Source organism: Sturnus vulgaris, chromosome 1, assembly GCF_052056855.1.
Source record: "Sturnus vulgaris isolate bStuVul1 chromosome 1, bStuVul1.hap1, whole genome shotgun sequence".
Lineage (NCBI taxonomy): Eukaryota > Metazoa > Chordata > Aves > Passeriformes > Sturnidae > Sturnus > Sturnus vulgaris.
This window is the reverse complement of record NC_142243.1, coordinates 84895563-84918022: the sequence shown is the minus strand read 5'-3', so window position 1 is coordinate 84918022 and position 22460 is coordinate 84895563. Positions and strand designations below refer to the sequence as shown.

Sequence of the window (22460 nt, the reverse complement as noted above, 5' to 3'; positions counted from 1 at the left end):
GAGCGGCACCGCACCAGGAGTTGGCTGCCCCCTGCGGCCCCGGCCTCGGTGAAGGGGCGGAGGGAGGGAGGGGAAGCCCGGGCTGGTGCACGCCAAGGCCCCCCGGCAGCAGGGAGAGCGGCCGCCTCGTACTTAGTTACGCGGCACGAAGGGGGCGGGGGGTACGGGAGGAGCTGCGGGGGCCGGGCCGCATCCAGCGGAGAATCTGCATAGGGAAGGAGGGAGAGAGCTCCCTGCACCGACCCGCTGGCCGCGGGCAAGGCAGCGGTGAGTCCCCTGTAAGACCAGTAATTGAGGGGGGCTGGGAAGAGCGAGCGAGAGAAAATCCTCGGGAGATGCTGCCTATGAGAAATTTCGGTTCTGTGCCTGAGCCGCTTCTGAAACCGTAGAGGATAGAGCTTGCCCTCACACACAGGCGGCTCTCCTTTTTTTTTTTTTCATAGGGGATCTTAGACTCTGTGAGTCTGGTAACATTAAAATCCTCTCATAACTGCACCCCGCAGTGAGTGAGCGCTCAGTGCTCTGTTGGAAGATGCACTGTTGGATTCAGATACTATTTTTTTTCTGGTTATGCAGGGGATTTACTTGAAACCTCAGAAAATGCTCTGGATCCTCGGAGTTGACAGCATAGTCTGACCGGTGCTTTGCCCAAACACACACGCACACCTCTCAGCTACTGATTTCCTTTAGCCAGAAGAAGCTTTAAAATGTGAATAATGAATTTTGTGACTCAATTCGAAGAGGTGTTGTGAATGCCAACAGCAGCATTGTTTTACATTGAATAGCAATGTGGTTTTTCAGTAGCATCCTATAAAAAAAAACAAGAGGGCAAAAGCACAATGTTCTTAGTATGAAATTTATTTGCACTAGGATATTCAATATAAGATTTGGTCAGGAACTGAGGACAACGTAACTAATCAGAGCAAAAAATAAGATTCAAAATGCCAGAAATCTGTACTTCTTCCTATGTATGCCCACTGGAAATGTTTCTGTCTCTTTCTTTTTACTTTTGGAGCCTGCCCCTCATTTTAAATGCTTTGTATCTGGGGGAAGAATATGTATTTTCCTAGACAGAGACAAGAAACAAAGCTTTGGAGAAGCTCCTGGAGCTTTGCTCCCAGTTGTTAGTAGCATGGAAGAAGCTACCAGCACTGACATTGTTCAGGCTTCTCAAGGGAGCACTGCCAGACGAAAACCTCCGTGGCTTTGAGAGGTTTTGCACCTCACAGAGCAAAGGCTTTGCACATAAATGAAATGTAAACTGTTCCCCTCCAGGTGCTCTGTATGGTGACTGCCAGGTGAGCAAGGGGCTCACAGATGGAAGTAGCTGCTCTCTTTTGAGCTGAACTGTTCAGATTGCAGCAGCGAGTAACAAACACCACAGCTTCATGTACAAGCCTTGACATTTTCATAAATGGTCAACAAGCTAAAGCTGCTCATTTGAAAGGCTCCTAACAAAAACCAGGAAGGAAAACTGGGAACATCAGTGAACTTTTAAATGCTATTTTCATGCTGAGCTACTTACCGTATATGCTTTAAACTGGAAAGAAGGACTAATCTTCAGCTGACTGTCCAATAATGTATTTGACAGGAGTACAGTTTTCATTTTCCAGGTTTAAACTATATGGTAACAGCTTTCATTAAACAAAAACAGGCTGGCATGGTTTAAGACAACATGGGCAGAGCAAATTTTGCACATAACAAAATGTCATTCAACCTAGCTACGTTATCAATTGATACTTGTTAATAAATTTAACTTTTTGGACTGTTAAGTGGCATAATAATAATAATAATATTGTACTAAACAATGTTGTCTGTAATATTATCAGTGCACCAGTTACTTCTTCAACACACTGGTAACTTTAACAGTTTGCTGTTGATCCTAAGGGTTTTAGGCAAGCAGTCATCATATATACAATATTTATTTTTCTAATCTACTTCTACACTGCTTCTTGTGTCAAGGATTTAGACTAATTAATTTCAAGTAAACCAGTATTATCCCATATTCCTAATAAATCTCTATAAAGCTGCAGGCATTCTGCAAGCACTAATTCAAAAAAAAACCCCAAAAATCCCATTTCATGATGATTTGTTGTAGGAAACAAGGTGTAGTGGTGGGACACAATAATTAAATGCTTAATTAAAAATGCAGTGTATAGCACTTCCTAAAAAGCTAAGCATTTGCTCTGTGTGAAGGAGAGAACTTATGGATGAACAGATTGCAATGAAAACATTAGCATGCAGTATTTTCTAGGATGTGACTAATCTCAGACCTGTCTTAAATGTACCATGAGATTCTTAGGTTTTCTTAAAGGGCTAAGTGTGCAGTACCATTCTCCACACGTTTTCAGAGACAAAATGTGGTTTAGTTTTTCATTGTTTCTCCCTGTCCGTGGCTTAAGACAGACATAAAGACACATCATTGTTCACCCTGCAATGTGACATACTTTATACAGAAGAATGAATTACAATGGTATTTTTCCCTTATTTTTTTCCATTTATTCATTATTTTTGTCAACCTGATAACAAAACTGTGTTTAAGCTAATAAACTAAGAGCATATTTGCTTCTCAGTAACTACATTCTTTACCATCAGCCTTTTTCATAGATGTGAATAAAAATCATGGATTTTCTTACTACAGCCCCATGAATATCTATTCAAGACACAGGGGTTTAATTTCCCTGGCATCCCAACGAAAAGTAGCCTTGCTTATTTGGATTCAATATATGGATTCTGGTATATCCGTTTTAGAAGCTGGAATGTGTGAAAAAAACCATGAGAAATTAACGCAGCTATAAAAATATTTTCTTTCCAATTTAATGTTACTAAGATAATATTCTACTGATGCAAAACAGTGTCTTTAGAGCTTCATACAGAAAATTATTGGGGATATCCAGTTAGGTTATAGGAGACTAGAGAACAGTCTGACTGTTGTTTGCCTGTTCATTCAAGCATTTAATGCTCTGAATTCCAGGAAATTAGTTTTTTTGGTGTGGTTTTTTTTTTTTTGTTTGTTTGCTTTTTGTTTTTGTTTTTGTTTTTTTGTTTTGTTTTGTTTTGTTTTTTAATTGTTTGGTTGTTCTAGTGTGGGGATTTTTTGTTTTGGGGGTTTTGGGGGGTTTACTGGTTTTTTTGTTTGTTTTTTTCAATCCAATTGATAATTTAAACTGGAACTTTAACCAAGAAAGAGTAAATAAAAGACTGCAACATAAGATTTCTGCACTAGAGAATAGAATTGAGAGGGGCAAATAACTGTGTTGACTTATTTATTCTGCAGAAAATTTTTCATGGATAAGGAATTACAAAACGGCTAGACAATTTAACATGAAACTTTGGGGTCAGCTGCTAACTGTGAATCAGTATATTGATTCTTGTAGATTGCTCCCAGAGGTTTGAATACGTCTGCATGCCCATCTTACTAGGTCTGGATGAACTTGAGTTTAGCAGTAAATGCCAGCACCAGTTTTCAGCCCGTTTTGCTCTCTGGATCTCTTTGCCCTTAAAATCTCAAACAAGGTCCCATCTGCTGAATACTAACATAGTCATATACAGTACACTGTGGTTCATGAGGAGATCCTTTCTCTTGATTTTAGGGAGGATTTTCCAAGTTGTGTAGAAAACCCCCCCTGCAGGCCCCTGTGGCTTTTAAATATTGCTGTGTGTCAGTAGCTTTAGGCAGAAAACTTGTTCATCCTTACTAGGGTTTTCTAGAGACATTCCACGGGTGCAAGCTCAGTTTCACAGTCTCAGTGATGCTCTGAGCCTTTTCAGAGACTGCTAGACTTGCCAGGCTGTTGAGGGCTGCTTTTTGCCTGTCAGCCCAAAGAACCTTCCATAAGGCTTCACTCAAGGCATCACTGTGCTGCGGTCCAGTGCCTCTATCAACACTCTAACAAAGGGTACAAGAGGGCATGGAAATTGCATAATGTTCTTTAGTCTTGGGATGCACCCTTCAGTCTTTGGGCAGGACCTATAGAAAGGCCTTTCTTCTGCAGGACTGCTTTAATATAACTTGTAAGTTCCTGACCTGACTACGAGGATGCTACCTATGTTCAAATGCGCCTATACAATAACAGATGGCAGACTATACCTCTGGATCCATCAAATATGGCCTATTCCATCTCTTTCTCCTGATTTTGTTCCATTGTTCCATTCCAAAATTCCAACACTATTAGGAAAATTTGTCAGCCTACCTGATCCTGCTCTCAAAGGTCATACATATAGATAGATGAAGGTATTTAATTGTAGCCTTCTACATCCACAAACAGCATTGTGTGAGATCTTTTCAGAGTGTCCAGAGATGGTCCATGTCTGTTTTTAAAGCAGCAGTGGAAGCTACAGTCATTATTTATGGTAGAATCAAAGCAGCATTGCAGATTTCCACTGCCATAATCTCTGCTAGTGAATTGTTTTCCGAGTGCCATAATAAGAGTAATCTATCTTAAGATTTCATCTTGTTTCCTTTATGACAGAAAAATTCTTACATTTATATTTGGAATCTGGATTTAAACATATTGTCATTGGCCATACCTACCAGAAGGGCAATTTTTACTTTAGCTTTTGTCTGGGTAGGTTATAAAGCAGCCTGTTACCTTGTGGCTAGTATGCAGTTTCTGCTTAAAAAATTAATGCATTCTAGCACTTGTTTGCTAGTGAGGTGTGGTGGTCTGATGAATGACAAACTTATGACTTGTTTATAGGTAAAAGGACACAAGTTAGAACACTAACTGTAAAATGGGTTTTCAAGACTTTTCAATCACCTATAATTTCCATCTACTTTTTTGTTTTTAAGTTTTCCCAATTCTGTGCCAGCTTATTCAGTCCAAAAGCATCAGGTACACAGGATAAAACACAGTAGGGATATACCTGTGTTTCTGCCACAGCCTCTGAAAAGACTGCAGCATTACCAACAGCTAAACAAGTCCTCATCCAGAATGTAAACTTCCTTTCCTGTCCCCTTGCAAACACATGGCAGAGCATGTGGAAAACAACTCTTTTTAGTACATGCTATGTTTTATACTCCTTTGATATCTCTGCAACATAAGATGATAATTCTCAAGGGTGCACTAAGCCTGGTTGGACACTGAGTTTGAAAAGCAGTAGGGAAGCAGAGTAATTCCCTGCCAGAGAAGCAATTTTTGCTAAGAAATCCTATCCCAGTTGTATTTAGAAGACACAAGTTTTGTGTTCTAAAGTAGGCAAAGCACTGGAAAAACTCTATGATCTATAATGAACTCCACTAAATTGACAAAAATGTTAGATTGCACTTTGCAACACTATACAGGAAGTCCCAAGACTAATTAGTTTCTCTTTTTTATACAATTGCATTTTCACAAATTGTTCTTGCTGTCACAGCTGGCCTTGGGACTATTTACATTTATTTTGCAAGCATTTGGACTATCATTCATGTTGAGAGATAGCTATATTCCTTGCACACAAATACCAAAGGAAATTATCCCAATCTGAGAAGTTTCAGCTCCTGAGGCTTATTTTAATTATAATAAGTATAGCAAAACAATTCTTAGGACTGACATTTTTTCCTTGTAATTGTAGGATCAGCAGTGGTCATATTCAGAATTTTTTAATTTTGACTTTTGAATTTTCCTCCTCCTGTTTACCTCTTTTAAAACCTCTTTTATATACTTTTAATGATATTAATTCATAGTTTATATGGCAGTTTGTTAGTATTTTCAAAATATATTTTAATTCATCTGAAGTTGTCAGGCATCCTTTGCAGCATCATGGTGTGAAAAATTATTAAGTTCTCTGAACTGTTTTTCTGCAGGAATATCTACCCTACAATGTGGAGGAAAGTAAGAAGAAAATCTATTTTCTGTCCTCTCATACCAAGAAAAACAAAGGATTGGAAATGTTGCCTTTCTAACTTACTAATTACCTTTCTGAAGGAAATCAGTTCTCTGAAGTTGATAGTTCATGAGATCTTCTCAGATCTAAGCAATCTGATCAGTGTCATCAGTGTAATTTCAATGAAAAAAATCTACATAATTATTTTCCCCTCCATAAATTCATCTTTATCTATCAATGAGTATAATAAAATTTATATTAATGATATATCTATTTTTAACCTCTACAAAACAGCACAATTTTCCTTCCTGACTTTTTTTTTTTAAAAAGATTCTTTCTCCTCCCCCTCTCACTTCTACTTTGCTTTTGTTTCTGTTCTCATAACCTGCTCCATTTCCATCATCTTATTTTTCCAGCCTCCTTAAAGACTGCATCGCTGTCTTTCAGGCTAACCCCCAGGGTATGATGCTTTTTAAAAAGCACAATTCCAGATCACACAATTTTCCACAAAAAACCTATTTTCCACCTGGCGAAACTGGCAGCCCATGGTATGGCTGGGGACACTCTTCACAAGGTAAAAAACTGGCTGCGTGACTGGGCCTAGGGAATGATGGTGAAAGGCTGCATCAAGTTGGTGGCCTGCCACAAGTGCAATTCCCCATAGAGATGCATTAATATCTTTATCAATGACCTGGACAAGGGGATGGAGTGCACCTTCAATCAGTTTGCAGAAAAAAATCCAAGCTGTCTGGGAGTGCTAATCTGCTGGAGGGTAGGCAGGCTCTGCAGAGGGATCTGGACAGGCTGCATGGATGTGCTGAGGCCAGCTGTATGAGCTTCAACAAGGTGAAGCAGGACCAGGGCAGTGATCGTCCCCCTGGCCATACCTCAAATCCTGTGTCCAGTTTTGGATCTCTCAGTGCAAGAAAGACATTGAGGTGCTGGAGCATGTCCAGAAAAGTGCAGCAGAGCTGGTGAAGAGTCTCAGGGAGCACAAGTGCTATGAGGAGCAGCTGAGAGAGCTGGAGTTGTTTAGCCTGGAGGCTCAGGGGACACTTTATTGCTCTCTACAACTGCCAGAAAGGAGGCTGTACACAGGTGGAGGTTGTTCTCTTCTCCCAGGCAACCAACAACGGGACAAGGGGAAATGGCCTCAAGCTGCATCAGGTGAGGTTCAGGTTGAACATCGGGAAGAATTTTTTTGAAACGGTTGTCAAAGTCAGCATCCCTGAGGGTATTTAGAAGACATGCAGATGTGGCAGTTGGGGACATGATTCACTCATGGCCAGTGCTGGGTTAATATTTGGACTCTGGTTTTAGAGGTCTTTTTCAGTGTAAAAGAGTCTATAGAAAAAAAAAAAAGTACCTACCCAATCAGAAATTTAATTTAACTGTGCTTTATTTCATTTTTCCATCTTAGAGAATAGGGAGCTTTTCTGAGCAAATTGAGAGAATAGAATATTGTATGTCTCTCAGTATCTCACAAACTCTGCAATGACTCTAATACTTGAAATCTCTTAGCAATTTAAGGCTTTGAAATTCAAATAACTACTCTATTTTACAGAATCCTGAACTGCACAATGTCCTGGTATCATACTGAGATGATCTGCTTTGCTAGGATGGTTAGCATCTAAACAGAGAAAATAACCTGTGCTGACCAATGCAACCCAGGTAGACTTTGTTATGTATAGAGGCATGAACGCTTCTTGAAATTTTTGTCTAAACTGAAGTTTAACTTTCTACTGAGAGGCTTTGATGTCACAGCAAAAACCACAGAAGGTGAGGACTGCACGTCAGAGCCAGGAGGGATGGTTTAGACAGGTAGAGGGATTTACAAAGTTTTCAGGAGTATCTGAGACAATCTTTCAAAATGTTTCAAATGTAGCAGCGACTTTCCTACAATATGTGGTGAAAAAAGTGTTTCTTACACTTGAGATGAGGCCATAGCACCATGTATTGCATAGTATCTCAGGCAGGTTTCACATCTGGTGTCAGCCTAGCTTTGTTTCTATTTCTTGGCACTTACTGCTTTTGCTAATGTGCTCAGACCAATGCTGGCAAGTCCTAGACTTTAGGATGGACTCCTAATCAGCATAGTCACAAAAATTCGCTTTGAAAATTAAATGCTTGAACATGCTACTACCAAAATATATATGCAAGCAAGTAAGTAAATCTGGCATTCAGATCTTCTTGTTAATCAGGATTACTTTATTACTATGCAAGTCAACCCACCAGAGATTTTAAAAAATCAAGGTGGTAACTCCACCCTGCTGCAGGTGTGTTGAACAAGACAGAAAGTGAAGGCAGAATTTCAGATGTGGGAAGCACCGAACAGCTCTTTCCTGGGAGCTACTCCGCACAATTTCAGGTGTGAGAGACTATGATTGCTTAGGACACATACCTGGCTGTAGCTCTGGATGGCACCTCTGGCCTGACTGCTACGGGACGGGAGCTGGGCAGATGCTGTTTCACCCAGGGCCAGGGTCTGGTTGCTGTGGTAGCTGGCTGAGTACTGGAAGGATCCTTCAGGTTTGGAATTGAGCTGGAGTGCACTCTGAGAGAGGAGGCTGGGCCCTGTGGGGACAGGATTTGAGAGCAGTCAGAAAGCCTCAGTGAAAGAACATACCTGTATTATCTATCAAGTGAGTCTTGAAATTATCAGGTGCATCTGGCTTCACATTTTCAGAATTTATCTTTTCAGTAATAAAAATACATGCATTACTTTTTTTCCATACTACTTAGTCATCATGTTCAAGCAAAAGATCTCATTGCTTTCTTTACAAGAAGTGTATGGTTTTGACTGGTGAAGAAATTCTATGCCTCAACAAATCCAACCATACTATTTGATAAAGAACTCCCGCTTTTCAACATAGAATAGTTGAGGAAGGTTTTTTTTCCCCTAAGGATAAGCCTTGTTTATTTCTCTTAATTATATACAGTCATTCTGCCTGGGAAATGCTAACTTGTCCCTCCCCGAGCCCCCAGCATATTAGATCTATCGATTACTGCCACTGTCCTGTACACAAAGTGATGTAATACTTTGGTGCCTGTAGGGATGGATGGCAGCCTTTAAAATATTAATTGATCTTCTCATCATGCAGGACACACCCTGATCTCAGTGAATCTTTGACAACTATTTTTCAGCTATCTTATCTTCCCTACCACAGTACTGCACAGCAGAAGAGCCAAGTACAGGCTGCAAGCCTAAACTGGGGCTGCCAGACTGAAGGGCATGTCAGGACCATGAACACTTTCCACAGTTATTTAGAAGTTCTGTGAAACTAAAACATGTTCTAATCTTCATTAGGTTCACATACAAGTGATTTAGCTTACCACATGCACGTAGCAAATTTTTCCACACAGGAATCAAGTGCACCCACAGCAAATTTGCAGGTGGCACCAAGCTGAGTGGTGCAGTTGCCATACCTGAAGGATGGGCTGCCATCCAGAGGGACCTGGACAAGCTTGAGAAGTGGGTGCCTGGGAATCTCATGAGGTTTAACAAGACCAAGTACAAGGTGCTGCTCCTGGGTTGGGATAACCCCTGGTATCAACACAGGCTGGGGGATGAAGAGATCAGAGCTGCTCTACCCAGAAGGACTTGGGAGTGCTGGAATGGCTGGACATGACCCAGCCATGTGCACTCACAGCCCACAAAGCCAAATGTGTCCTGGGCTACATCCAAAGCAGTGTGGGCAGCAGGGTGAGGCAGGGGATTCTGCCCCTCTGCTCTGGTGAGATCTCACCTGCAGTGCTGCATCCAGCTCTAGGGCCCCCAGTACAGGAAGAATATCTGTTGGAGCAAGTCCAGAGGAGGGACACTAAGTTAGATGGAGCACCTCTCCTAGGATGAAAGGCTAAGAGAATTGGGATTGTTGAGTCTGGTGAAGTAAAGGCTACAGGGTGACCTAATTGTGGCCTTCCAGCACCTGAAGGGAACTGATAAGAAAGATGGAGAGAGACTTTTTATAAGGGCGTGTAGGGACAGCACAGTGGCTTCACATTGACAGAGTAGCTTTAGATTAGCTGTTGGGAAGGAATTCTTCCCTGTGGTGGTGAAGAAGTGGCACAAGTTGTCCAAAGAAGCTGTGGATAACCCATCCCTGGATGTGTTCAAGGCCAGGTGGGATGGAGCCCTGAGGAACCTGGGCTAGTTGAAGATGTCCCAGTCCATGGTTGAGGGATTGGAACTAGATGATCTTAAAGGTTCTTTCTGACCCAAACCATTCTGTCATTCTATGATTCTATGATACACAGAGAGCTACATTAAAGAATAGACACTTAATCCTGTCTCTCTTTTCATTGATATCAGTCTCTTTCAGTGTCTGGGCCCAGTAAGTGAAATACAAGAGGAGGAAAAAGGGTTATACCTTGGCCATTGCATAGGTTACCCTCAACCCAACAGCTGCCATCTATAGCACACTCAGTGGCTCTGCAGGGATGGCAGGTTCATCTTCCGGTTACCCCTAACAAGCTCACGAGAGCACAAAAAGTGACAGAAGCTTTAAGAGATGTGAAATGATTACAGTGATTTTGCTCCTACAGAACATGTGATAAGTTCCGTTTTAAACAGACTCACAATGAAAAAATTCCAATGAATTTACCAGAAATAACTTCCAGTACATTGCTGATACAAAGGCAGTTTTTATGACCTTTAAGTCTTTGCTATGAGGATGTAAAGCTGTTCCAAAAAGATTTCCACTTAGAAAATGTGCAAACAACCCCACCCCCGAATTACACAGAGAGTATTTTTTCCTCTAGCCTATTTCTCAGAAATGGCAGAACCATTATAACTGCTATTTTCCAAATCCAACCTGAAGCGCTCATATTATAAACAAATCATAGTAGGCTATATAAAGAAGTTTTTGCATCTAAACGTAGACTAGGATTTTGACACTATTTTACATATCAACACAATTTATACTGCAAAATCAAGTAAGTTCTGGACCCTGTATTTTCCTTGCAAGTACAGAAGGAGGTAGAGTTCCATGTATGCTGTGAGGCCAGTAAAAATGTGTCACATCCACAGGAGGGCTGAATTTAATCCTCTATGGATGCTTATAAATCCAGCCTTTGCTACTTTCCATTCCCTGGCTCTGCAAATAGGGTTTATTTAGCATTTTCCATTTAACTGGTTTTGTTGCAAAATTTCTTCTTTAATGAAAGAAATACTTTCACAGACTTATTTTTTATTTTAAGAGTATAAAGAAAATACATGCTTAGTTCTAAAAAGATCTGTAGGGTTTATTTCAATCTTTTGGATTTTAAATTTTCACTGAGTATTTTTCTGTGATCAAGTGATGAACAAGATCAAGGTCAGAAATTTCACAAAAGCATAACTTCCCCATGAGAAGCAAAAGTTGCAAGAAGAAAGCAATTTTGTGCATGAAAGTGTTTGTACTCATTCTGAAAGTAATTATGCTGTGACATTTCTAAAGCTTAAATAATGATTAAACTATCACATGCTATGAACGCAATATGTTTAAATTTTCATTGCATCTGGCTTTCAAGTGCTGCTTTCATATTACTGTGGCTCACTAGGGGATTTACATTGCCAGCTAGAAACACATACATGGGTTCCCTGCACCATTTAGTTTAAACACTGCCATGCACTTAAAGAAACTTATCCAACCCCTTGAAAAAAAAATGTAAAAAGTTTGGCACACATAGTTTGAAGTTCACTAAAATATTGGTTTTATTTAGCAGTTTTTATTTTGTACCTTAACAAGCAGTAATGAACAATTAAAACGTACATACATTTCAATAATTACAATCAGACAGATGTATTTTAAATAAGCCTAGAATTTTAAATAAGCCCAGGCAACTGTAGAATGGAGTAGTGGCTGCTCACCTGTAAATAGCAAAGCCCTAAATAAAGCATACAAACTAGAAGATACATTTGACATCAATCAATGTGACCATGACAAAACACGACTTTGTTTTTCAGGGACTACAAGCAGTCCCACCTTGTCTGATAGGCAAAAGATAGATTGCTTTTCTCATTAACATTCTTGAGATTTCAATCTGAAGGTAAAACCAAACCTTCTGAAGAGCCTGCAGCTCACTTAGAAGAGAAGTTTATGTCCTGTACACTGATGGTTCTTGACAATAATCTACCATTTCTTCCAGACTAGAATTTAAACTCTGTTATGTTAGTATAAGAAAACATTAATCCAACTATTTTTCATTTGCTTTCAGAAGAGTTAAGGCAGCTGGAAATCCTCTATTTTCAGCGATGCACTAGAAATCACTGGTTAACTGCCAGCACAATTCACTCTTAGTGGTTCCCTTAATGAGACATAATTACTGCAGTTGTTCAATTTAAAACAACCACTTCAGGCTTCATAAGATTTCGTATAGCAGATATCGATGATCTGTAGTATTGTTTTAAAATTGTGTACTATGTTATTTCTATTTGAGAGTGTGGGGAAGATATAAATACCTGTTCTCTCTTATGTTTTCACCACTACATTAAAAAAAAAATCCTTGTTAAAGAATACTGATGTTGGATTATTCAGGGTTGATAGTACCAATTTTTCACTGATTCAGTTTGTGCCACTCTCCTCTCTCCTCCTTTATTAAAATAGTAGAGGGAAGAGTGAAAATGCAGGAAACTAAGTCAGAGCCATCATACTGCAACAGACACCACTGTGGACTGAACTTCAAATGATGGAGTGAGTTACAGCAATCAACTCTTTAACTTGTCTCCAGTTTGGAGGGCAGATACTGCAGACAATACCTTCCTCTTAACCCTGAGCAGAACAGTGTGCAAGCCTACCTGTGTTGCTCACCTTGGCCTCTGTAATCCAGCTCAGAAAGGAGCTGGAAGGAGAGGGGGAGGATGGTGTCTTGCTTGAGACACAAACTGCACTTAAGTGGGGAAAAACTTCTGCAGCACAGAAAAGACCAGACAAGAAAACAGATGTAGATGGACGAAATGCTTACATCAAGGAGTCACCCACAAAGAAACTTCAGAGGTGATGGGGAGCAGAGCATTTTTCTAGGAATCAGAGAAGGGAAACAGGAATTTATTTTGTGGCTTGGAGGCCCAGGTGCTGGCAGGTATGACAGGGTTAGAGGAAAATGACTCTCCCATTCAGACAGTGAGGAGAGGGGCTTTCTGTGAAGCTCTTTCCCTTAGTTTATATTACCCACTCCTCTTACTGGCAGTTATGCTGGTTATTATACGGCTATTATGTTTTGTATTTCAAAACTTACTGGTTTAAGAGATATGGAAGGCCTGAGAGTACCTTGCACACTTACTTCAAGCCAAATGGGGAAGAGGAGCACGGGCAGTGCTCCTTAACTAAAGAGAGCAGCACTGAAGCCCACACTTGCTGTTTTCCTGCCACACTGTATTTGACAAAACACAGTCTGACACTGCACTGACCAGCCTGATTCTTGGCATTGAGAGCACTGCATATGGCCATCAGTGTAACCTGGTGAGCTCCAGGCTCCAGACAAACCACAGCAGAGGAGAGCTTCCACAGCATCTGCCTGCTTCTGCCAAGGGGGAAATGGGTTGCAGGGTGAGCCCCATGGCACAGCTGGGGCTGTGCTGTGCCCCCTGGCCTGTGAGAGACAGGGATCTACACTGGCAGGATTCCTTCAGGGGCCACTGCTTTTCCTTCAGAATATACAACACATAATGCTGCAATAACGTGCAATGTTGCTATTTAAAAACCAAACTAAGGAAGTGAGTGGTCTTAAATGATGAGATTATTATTAATTCAAGGACATCTCAGTAAGAGTTGATTACGGGAAACAAAGTGATGCAAAGAATCCAGGCTACTATTATCATTCATGGCTGGGTCAAAAGTGAGGAAAAAAATGAAATTATGAAAACATTCGTCTTTTTACTTTTCAAGAGCAATATTTTCTTTGAAAATAAAATATTTTGTCTGTCACTTCTGGTCTCTTCAGACCATGTCCTCTTCCTTCTTAGAGCATTCAGGGTAAAAAACAAAAACCAAAACCAAGGAAACAAATCACAGTCTAAAAAAATAATTTTTAATTTATTTTTTAATAAGTTATTCTTGAATGGCAAGTATTTGCAAGCAAAAATATTTTAAATGGCGAACAGCAACTACTGGGATACTTCCCAGTACCTGCTTATACTGTTCTCGTTAAAAAACCAAATCAAACCAAAACCAGCAAAGACCAAAGTGCATCAACACAGTACTGAATCTTGATTCAATGAACAGTCATTAATGCTGACTGAGGCTTCAGTGAAAGATTACAAAAAATAGACATCAGCACCAACATTAGTTGGAAAGACAGGAATCTTGTTTGGGAATCAAAGTTAGTGAGTCATCAAATATTTTCTTCCCTTCTACCTGAGGGTAAGAACTTGTCTAGTGACCACACAAGTAGCAGAGCTCACCTGAATCACAACCCATGGTGGTCATAACCAGAAGAGTATCTCATATAAGAAAGCCAGTAGGAACTTGGGCTCCAAGGAGCTTAACAATGTTAGGAGTTAAGCAATTTTCCAAGTGCTGAGACTGCTTCAGTATGCTGACACTGATTAGAGATGGGGGGGGCAATGAAGCTCATCCTATTAGATTTGTAATATTTGTAATAGTGCCAGATCACTAGTGAGGTTTTAAAAACAAACACATGATGGAATCAGAATTGTTAAGGTTGAAAAAGACCTCCAGGATCATTGAGGTCAACCTTTGACTGAACACCACTTTGTTAACTAAACCACAGCACTAAGTGCCACTTCCAGTCGTTTCTTGAACACTTCCAGGGATGGTGACTCCATCACCTCCCTGGGAAGCTTTATCCAATGCTTAACCACTCTTTCAGTGAAAAGAATGCACCAGTCCAAGCCATAGGCTGCCAGTTTTTCCAGGAGAATGCTGTGGGAGAGTATCAAAACCTTTACTGAAGTCCAGGTAGATTAAAGCCACAGTCTTTCCCTCATCCTCAAGGCAGGTTGCCTGTTCACAGAAGGAGATCAGGTTGGTGAACAGGACTTGCCTTTCCTAAACCTGGGTGGCTGGGCCTCATCCCCTGATCGTCTGGTATGTGCCATGTGATCACAGTCAAGATAATCTTTTCCATAATCTTCCCCAGCACCAAGGTTGGGCTGACAGCCCTGTAGTTTCTCCTTCCAACACTTTCTGTAGACAGGCATCACATCTGCCAACTTCCTGTTGTCTGGGACCTCCCCAGTCAACCATCATGATAACCGATGATAAATGATTGGTGAGCTCTTCTGCCAGCTCCCTCAGTACCCTCTGCTGAATCCCATCCTGCCCCATATAGTGAGTGTCTAAGTGGCACAATAGGTCACTCACAACTTCCTCCTGCATTGAAGGAAGTCTGTTCTGCTCCCTGTGCCTGTCTACCACCTCAGGGGTCTGGTTGTCCTGAGAATAACTGGTCTTTCTGACAAAGACTGAGGCAAAGAAGACATTACATAACTCAACCTTTTCCTCATTCTTGGTGACAATGTTCCCCCTCCTGCCCAAATCCAATAATGGATGGAGATTTTCCTTGGCCCTCCTTTTGTTGTTAATGTATTTATAAAAACACATTTTATTATCTTTCACAGCAGTTGACAGATTGAGTTGTACCTGAGCTTTTGCCTTTCTCATTTTCTCTCTGCATGACCAAATGACATCTTTGTAGTCTTCTGGAGTTTGCCTACCCCTTCTTCCAAAGGTCATAAACTCTCATTTCCTCCCTGAGTTCCAGCAAAAGCTCCCTCTTCAGCCAGGCTGGTCTGCTTCCCCCATCAGCTCATTTTTTGGCATGGAGAGAAGGCCTACTCCTGCACCATTAAGATTTCCTTCTTAAAGTGTGCCCAGCTTTGCTGGACCCCTTTTTTCTTAAGGACAGTTTCCCAAGGGAAAGTCTGATAAGATTAAAGTACAAGCACTATTTGTGATACATATTTAAACTACAGGAGAGCAAGCGGAGGTTGCAGGAGTGTGGATTAACTCCATTACATACTCAAAGATTTTTGTATTTTTTCTGACTCACATTGGAGCACCATTGCTGTGTCACAAAGCTAAATAGGCAGATGAATGTGGGTTTCTTGTAAAGGAGGAACTCCCAAAAACAAACAACAGAAATTGCTCTCTTGGGGATATCACTGACAACCTATCCCTAATGTCTGCGTGTCAAACATCTGAAAAGTTGCTCCAGTTTCCTAATTCTTAGACCACAGTATCTTAGGGAATACTTCAAACATTTGAGCTTCACAGTATCTAACAATTCAAGATAATACTATGGCAGTACTATGATGAATCTCCAAAAGAAACAAACAAAACAAATAAAAAGGCTGAATTACGAAACAAGATTAATGTGTTACACTACAGAGCAGAATTTATTGTGGAGCAAGTATTCAGTAATATATTATTTGGTAGTTGTTCCATTATAAAATAAATATCAGATAATGACAAGTTACATGCAGCGCTATATTACTGCAAGAGAAGGGTATGATTAATTCAGTATTTCAAGTCTGTGCAATAATTACCTCTGAATTGGCTAAAAAAATTACAGTAGAAACAATAGAAACATCTACCTAGTGACCCTCCATGAGGTAATTGCAGGTTTGTTACCTGAGTTTTTCATATGAAGTTGTAAACAAAAATAGCAGGCAAGTGAAAGGAGAAGGGATTTTTCTTCTCCTTGAGATTTAAAGTCAGTTGACTTCCCATTTGCTTCTCCAAGTAAGTAGTAAAGTGTAGCACTACTATTGTGCTATACATCTCCATTTGGTCAGTCATCTATTACGATGCCAGTTCTAATTGACAAAGGAAATAGACCAAAACGTGCTCGAACGACCATTTAATTAGCTCCCATACCAATTATAAACAACATTTCACTCACCTTCGATCAACTGACAAAAGTAGTAATGATAAATTATAGAGTAAGTGTAAATAAAGTGTTTTTAATTAGTGTAATTAATCACTTCACACATTCTTCAACCTGCTTTGCTCATTTGGATAACAGTTGAAAGAAAAACACTGGCAAAGCTCCTTTAATGTCCTTTAAACATTCATTTACAGAGTTAATAGGTTGAGGTGCCTCACATCCCATTGAGAGGAACCACCTCCTAACTGTTAGTATATGCCTAATTAAGGATCTCAAATACAAAAAATTCATCACTTACTTGTTTCTTCACCTCCCAGGTCATTTAGTTTGAGTGCAAAATATCGATTCCTACCCTACAACCAATTTTTTTGTTAGTTCATTAAAGTGTCTGCACTCCAAGTAAGCAGTTGCCAACCCCTCCTAAAGCTGAGTTATATTTGTTGCCCAGTTTTGTGAAGGAATAGATAATTTAAAAAGATCAGCATAACAAGAGAGAGCTTTTGATGGTAACCTGCCAGTGTCCTTCCATATCTTACATTAGAGAAGAAGTGATGACAGTTAATGACAAGGTGGACAGACCTATTCCTGGTGATACTAAACTCTTTGGCATCCTGTTTTCTAAGTCCTGCTCCCAGAATTAAGCTGCTCCATCTGGAATGAGGAGTAAACTCTCCTTCCAAATCGGAAGGATAAGGAACACTTATTTGTCTGTTTTAACCTCCTCTGTTGCCCTGTGTCCTATTTTTGAGGCCATCTGAAACTTTCTTTGAAGAAACTCTCTCTTGCCAAGATGATTTAGGATGGTTTTGGAAAGCAGAGGAATTGAGTGAGCAGAAGGGAGGCCCCACAAGTACCACAGTAGGTGGCAAGAAGCAGTGACAATACCACATAGGTACAGACCCTCTCCATTTTCTAGTCTCCAGGGAAGTTGTGAGAAATCCAAGGCAAAACTAGCAGAGGCATGGGGCAATGAGGAAAGTCCTTGGGAACTAGATGACAGAACTTTGTGGCAATCATGAAAAGAAGACATTTTCTTAATTAAAGACAGAAAAGGGAGAGATTAAACCAAGACAAAATTTATGATCTGCAGTTGAAAATGCAACTTGTCTGCTGCAACTGGTCAGACTGTAGAAAAAGAAGGGTTTTCAAGGCACCTGTTAGTCTGATCTCAAGTAGAAGATAACAAGCAGCTCTCCTATAAAAACAGTAATAAGCATGGCACCCATTCTCCCTCCAAATCTTAGACTAGAACGAGAATAGGTCGAGGAAAATATTCAACATCTACCTTCTAGGAGGTATCAAATATTAAATATATCAATAGCTTTATATTACAAGAAAAAATGCTAAGGCTGCAATATAGCAAAATAATTCCATACCCTAGAAAGGAAGAAAGTTGAAGGGCAAAAAAAGGCATGGGGAGAGAGGAGGGGGGACACCCACTGCATACTTAAAATGAAGAAATAAATGGTAATACTTTAAATGCTTAATCACAAGCATCTCCCCTGTTATGAACCAAACACATCTCTTTAGATGAGAGGCAGCAATTCTAAAATGAGTACACTGACAACAAACTTGTTTAACAGAAAAAGGATAGTAATTTATATGCAATGCCATGCTCTACCAGCATTAAGAGGCCTATGTTCTACCTACAAATACAGAAAAGGGCTTTAGTACTGCTATAGAACGTATTCTTAGGTGCTGGAAAATAGGATTTTGTGGAATGCATTCACAAGTGTGGAATAAGTTCATTTTCATCCGAGAATTCTATAAATGATATATATCTGGAGAAATTATGCAAAAACTAGGCTGATACCATTATATAAGTGAACAATACAAGTATATCCCTTCTAACTCTACTTCTGACCTAATTACTATTGGAAAGAAAGATGAAGAACACTTTATTTCAAGAGTAAGGGAACTGGAAATAGAAACTAGTTTCATTAGATGCTGATTATCTTATGCTTTTTACACAAGGTAACACTTCTGCCAACACTGTAAGAAGGAAACAGAGGCATCTTCTAGGATTTGAAATAATAAATCTCTTCTCCAAGGGATAGCAAAGCACCATAAATGTCCACAAGAAGTAGTAGAAAAACATAAGACTTGAAGGGCATAGAAAAAAATTAGTTTGCATTCCACTGCAACAGTAAATATTTCTTTTTTGATTCCTGGAAGAATCCTGGTTTTTTTTTTTTTTAAACCTCATAGAATAAGGTAACATAGCAAAGCTTAAATAATCCTGACATAATAGTAACTTCAGTGTTAACTAGTCAGATGATGTGTATTTTGTCTTTTATACCATATCATGCATAGCATTACTCCAGATGTTTGTATGAAATGGAAAACCAGACAGATCTTCTTTCATAAGCAATACTGAGTAATGTTTGACAGCAGGAAAAATCTGGAGTTCCATTACTAATGAGAGAAATTACTGAAAATGCTGGAGACCAGGACTGAAATACATGCACTAAGCAAGAATAGATCTATACATATGTAAGATCAGAATACAGAAGCTTGCCTTGTCTTTGTTTTTCTTCTGTTTGTTTTTCTTGGTTTTTTTAATAGAAAAGCTATCCTCAACTGAGTTTAAAACCAAGGATAGCCCCACTAATGTGAGTTTTTAATTGACCTTAAGATTAAAACAATTTTTTTGGTAGAAGATAAATCATATTTTATGAAATTATTTGCTAAACCCTGCAGATATCGAAATCAGATAGTCTCTGAACAAGGTAATTTATCACTGGCCATTAGGATAATGGGCTTTATTGGAGCAATACATAGACACTACACAAGAAAAAGATGGGCAGCAAGGATGATAACTAAATTACATTTCTGCATTACAGAAGACAGGAAAAATAGTATCCTCAAGCCTTTCTCATGCTGTTTCTGTGAATCTTTGCAACACTAGGAGTGGTAGAACACTTCACTGTAACACAAGCTTGTTTTCTATTAAAATATTACTCTGGAACTACAGGAAGCTGCCTGGGCTCCTTAATGGGATTAGATACATTTGTGAATGTGACCAGAAGAAGAAATTTGCATACAGGAAGAGGCACTACACATTGCAACATAGACAGGAAGGAAGCTCCAACTCAGAAGGAACTGCCATGTTTCCATTTGAGAAACATTGGGTTTTGGCATTAAAATTATTATTTTTTAATTTGTGTTTTCATTATCAGTCTTAAATTTTTAAAGGAATAGCTACATTTAAAATGGTGTGTGGACTTTGTTTGCAGAAAAGAAAAAAGGGGCAACTAAGTTAAGAACATATTTTGCATTATTAAATCCTAATTTTTTGAAATTTTTTTATACCTGTGAAAACCAGCTGTGAACATTGTGTTTCTAGTCACTCTGTGCCTAGTGCAGCCTAAAGTTGCTATCAATGTACTAAACTAATGTATTCCCTTTTTATTGCTAGGAAATAAAATCAGATGTTTATAGATATCACACAAACATGATGCACAATGGAAGCTGAATGCATTATCAGAAAAAAAACCAAACAGACAAATCTCCTCTGATAGACCTAAATTAGACTGCTGGAGGAAAAAAAAAAAAAAAGTGCCCAACAGCTTCTGATTATAAAAGCCTATAAGACCCCTCACAGATATATGGATCTAATACAAAAGATATCATCAGATCTATTATGCTATTATGCTGTTCTATGAACTTAAACTACTAGCACAAAACAGGTTTCCTCTTCTCGTGCAAAGTAGAACTCCATTTTTTCCAGACCTTTGACAGGCTTAAATCCTGAATCTTTTCTGTCCACAAAAGAAAATGACTATTTGGTCTCTGAGGTGAGCGAGTTCAGAATGTGTTTAGCTCTGCCTCAGAAGTCAATTAAAAAGTAAGTCAAAAAGGTCAAAATTTTATTACAATCTTTTTCATCTGCCAAAACCTCCTCTGCCATAAAGCAGAAAGTATAACCTTCTGTGTTCTCCCTCTGTGTCCGCACAAATGTGCACCACTCTCTGCGCTCACACTGTCCTGAGAAAATGCATTTCTCCATTTATAAGGCCAGAACGGAAAAAATGGAAGCAGCTCCCTAATCTGTGTTACCACAGAAGTCACAAAAATCCTACTTGATTGAGAGCTGTGTAAACTGCATGTAGCACAACAGAAATCAAACCCAAATCCATACCTGCCAAAATTTTCTCTTCCACATGCATCACTTTACATAGGCTAACAAGCCAACTACCTCTTTTTCCAGGGCTGCATCTCCACAATGCTTATGCTCACAAGCTGGCATCTGCAGATCCCAGAATGATGTGGCTCTTGGCACTCCTGACTGTGCCGAGTGTGCAGGCACTGGCATTGCCACTGAGGCAGGAGTAGGGTGAGTGGTTTATCAGTCTGCTGTGGGGATGTGGGTGCATTTGTTTCCTGGCCCGTACTACAGGCACAACATTTACTGATGTTCTTTTGTGCTGCAGGTTCGGATGCCAAAAGCCTTTCTTTGTTCTGCTCCTACAGATGCTACTATAAGTCACTGTCATTTCCTAACGAGTTTCAGTAGCTGCTTCCTGCAGTGGATGAGGGAACACCTGGTTGCCTGTAAACGATTTTTGTGTTTGACACAGACTAAGCATTACAAGTTGATCATTACCTCCTATCCATCTTTGATGTTGCTGCTAATTGTTCCTGTTCCTGCCGTCCTGGTCTCGACTCTCATCTTTCCATTCCCCCCCTCCATGTATGTTTTACCCGCTCCTTTTTTTTTTTTTTTTTTTTTACTGTTTTGTACTACAGTACTAAAGCTAGATTGTGAGGGGTTGTTTTCCTTAGGCATGGATTTTAAGTCAGTTGCACAGCTTTAAATGACAACAGATAGCAAAATCAGATTCATCACAGGACAAGTTCAGAGATAGGAAGTAATACTGTGATTCAGTATGGAATTTATATACAAAAGCATGTTTCATCTTGCAGATATGAATAAATGCCAAGAAAATCCATGTTACAGGTCACAGCACATTGAAACAAAAATTCAGCCTGTAGGCTGCTGTGCAGAAACGGGGGGAAATTAGAAATTCCTTAGTTGCAATGTTACATAGTGTTACCTCTGGACTCCCAACCTGACAGAACAGTACACAATCTGGGTTTGCTTCTAGTTAATGGGAAATCATATGAAAAGTCTGCATAACAAGGTCACTTATATGCAGAAAATGGAGGTGGGTTGCGGGGGGGGGTTGATGGGTTGTTCTTTTGTCTCTGAGGATGAATGATCACCTGTTTTGGGGACAAGCACTGAGGCTTTATTGCATGTCATGTGAAAAAACAAAAGATAAAGGAAGAAGATAAAAGAAAATATGGGAATTGAAACAGAAAGGATGCAAAAAACAAGGATGTGGTAGGATAGAAATGGGTGGTTTAGGGAAAGATGGGGTACTAAGAAAAGGCAAGAAAGCACAAGAAGGGAGAAAGCTGGATATTAAGATGGTCAGAGTGTTTCCAGCTGGAGAACTTCCTGAGGAGGGGAAAATGCAAGGGGCAGCGTGCAGAAGTTAAGGTCCAACAAAAAGGTCATGTACTGGGCCATTAGTTTTGAGCAGTACTTCTGCCAGTGGCTTCTAGTGCTTTTCCACTAGAAGCCTATAAACTCACCCAGGCACCTACCAATCTACAGAGGAGCTGCAGCAGAATTGAGATGATTGAAGCCCTGCACAGGAGGGTGCCCACAGGAAACCAGAGAAAGCACGAACTGCTTCCCTGAGCACTGATGGTTCCTTCAGCCTTCATCAAGTTTCCTGCTTGCAACAACCACACATGAACTTGAAGACAGGCAGCAAACCAAAGAGTAACAAGATCAGCTGGACCTGAGTCCATCC

The 22460-nt window shown here is 39.9% G+C and overlaps 1 protein-coding gene and 1 long non-coding RNA gene across 6 annotated transcripts in view; one reads left to right on the top strand and one right to left on the bottom strand.

Moving 5' to 3' along the window:
* The window catches only part of CTNND2 (catenin delta 2), a 630539-nt gene that overhangs the window by 270018 nt on the left and 338061 nt on the right, over positions 1-22460 (bottom strand). For all 5 annotated transcript variants that reach the window (XM_088170959.1, XM_088170931.1, XM_088170938.1 and 2 more), the window contains one exon: positions 8207-8379. In XM_088170959.1, the coding sequence (XP_088027085.1) occupies positions 8207-8379 (173 nt within the window). The remainder of the gene's footprint in view (positions 1-8206; positions 8380-22460) is intronic.
* On the top strand, positions 184-21798 carry LOC148225333 (uncharacterized). Its single transcript, XR_015805764.1, has 3 exons — positions 184-267; positions 20846-20971; positions 21069-21798. It is a non-coding gene; the product is annotated as an uncharacterized LOC148225333 (long non-coding RNA).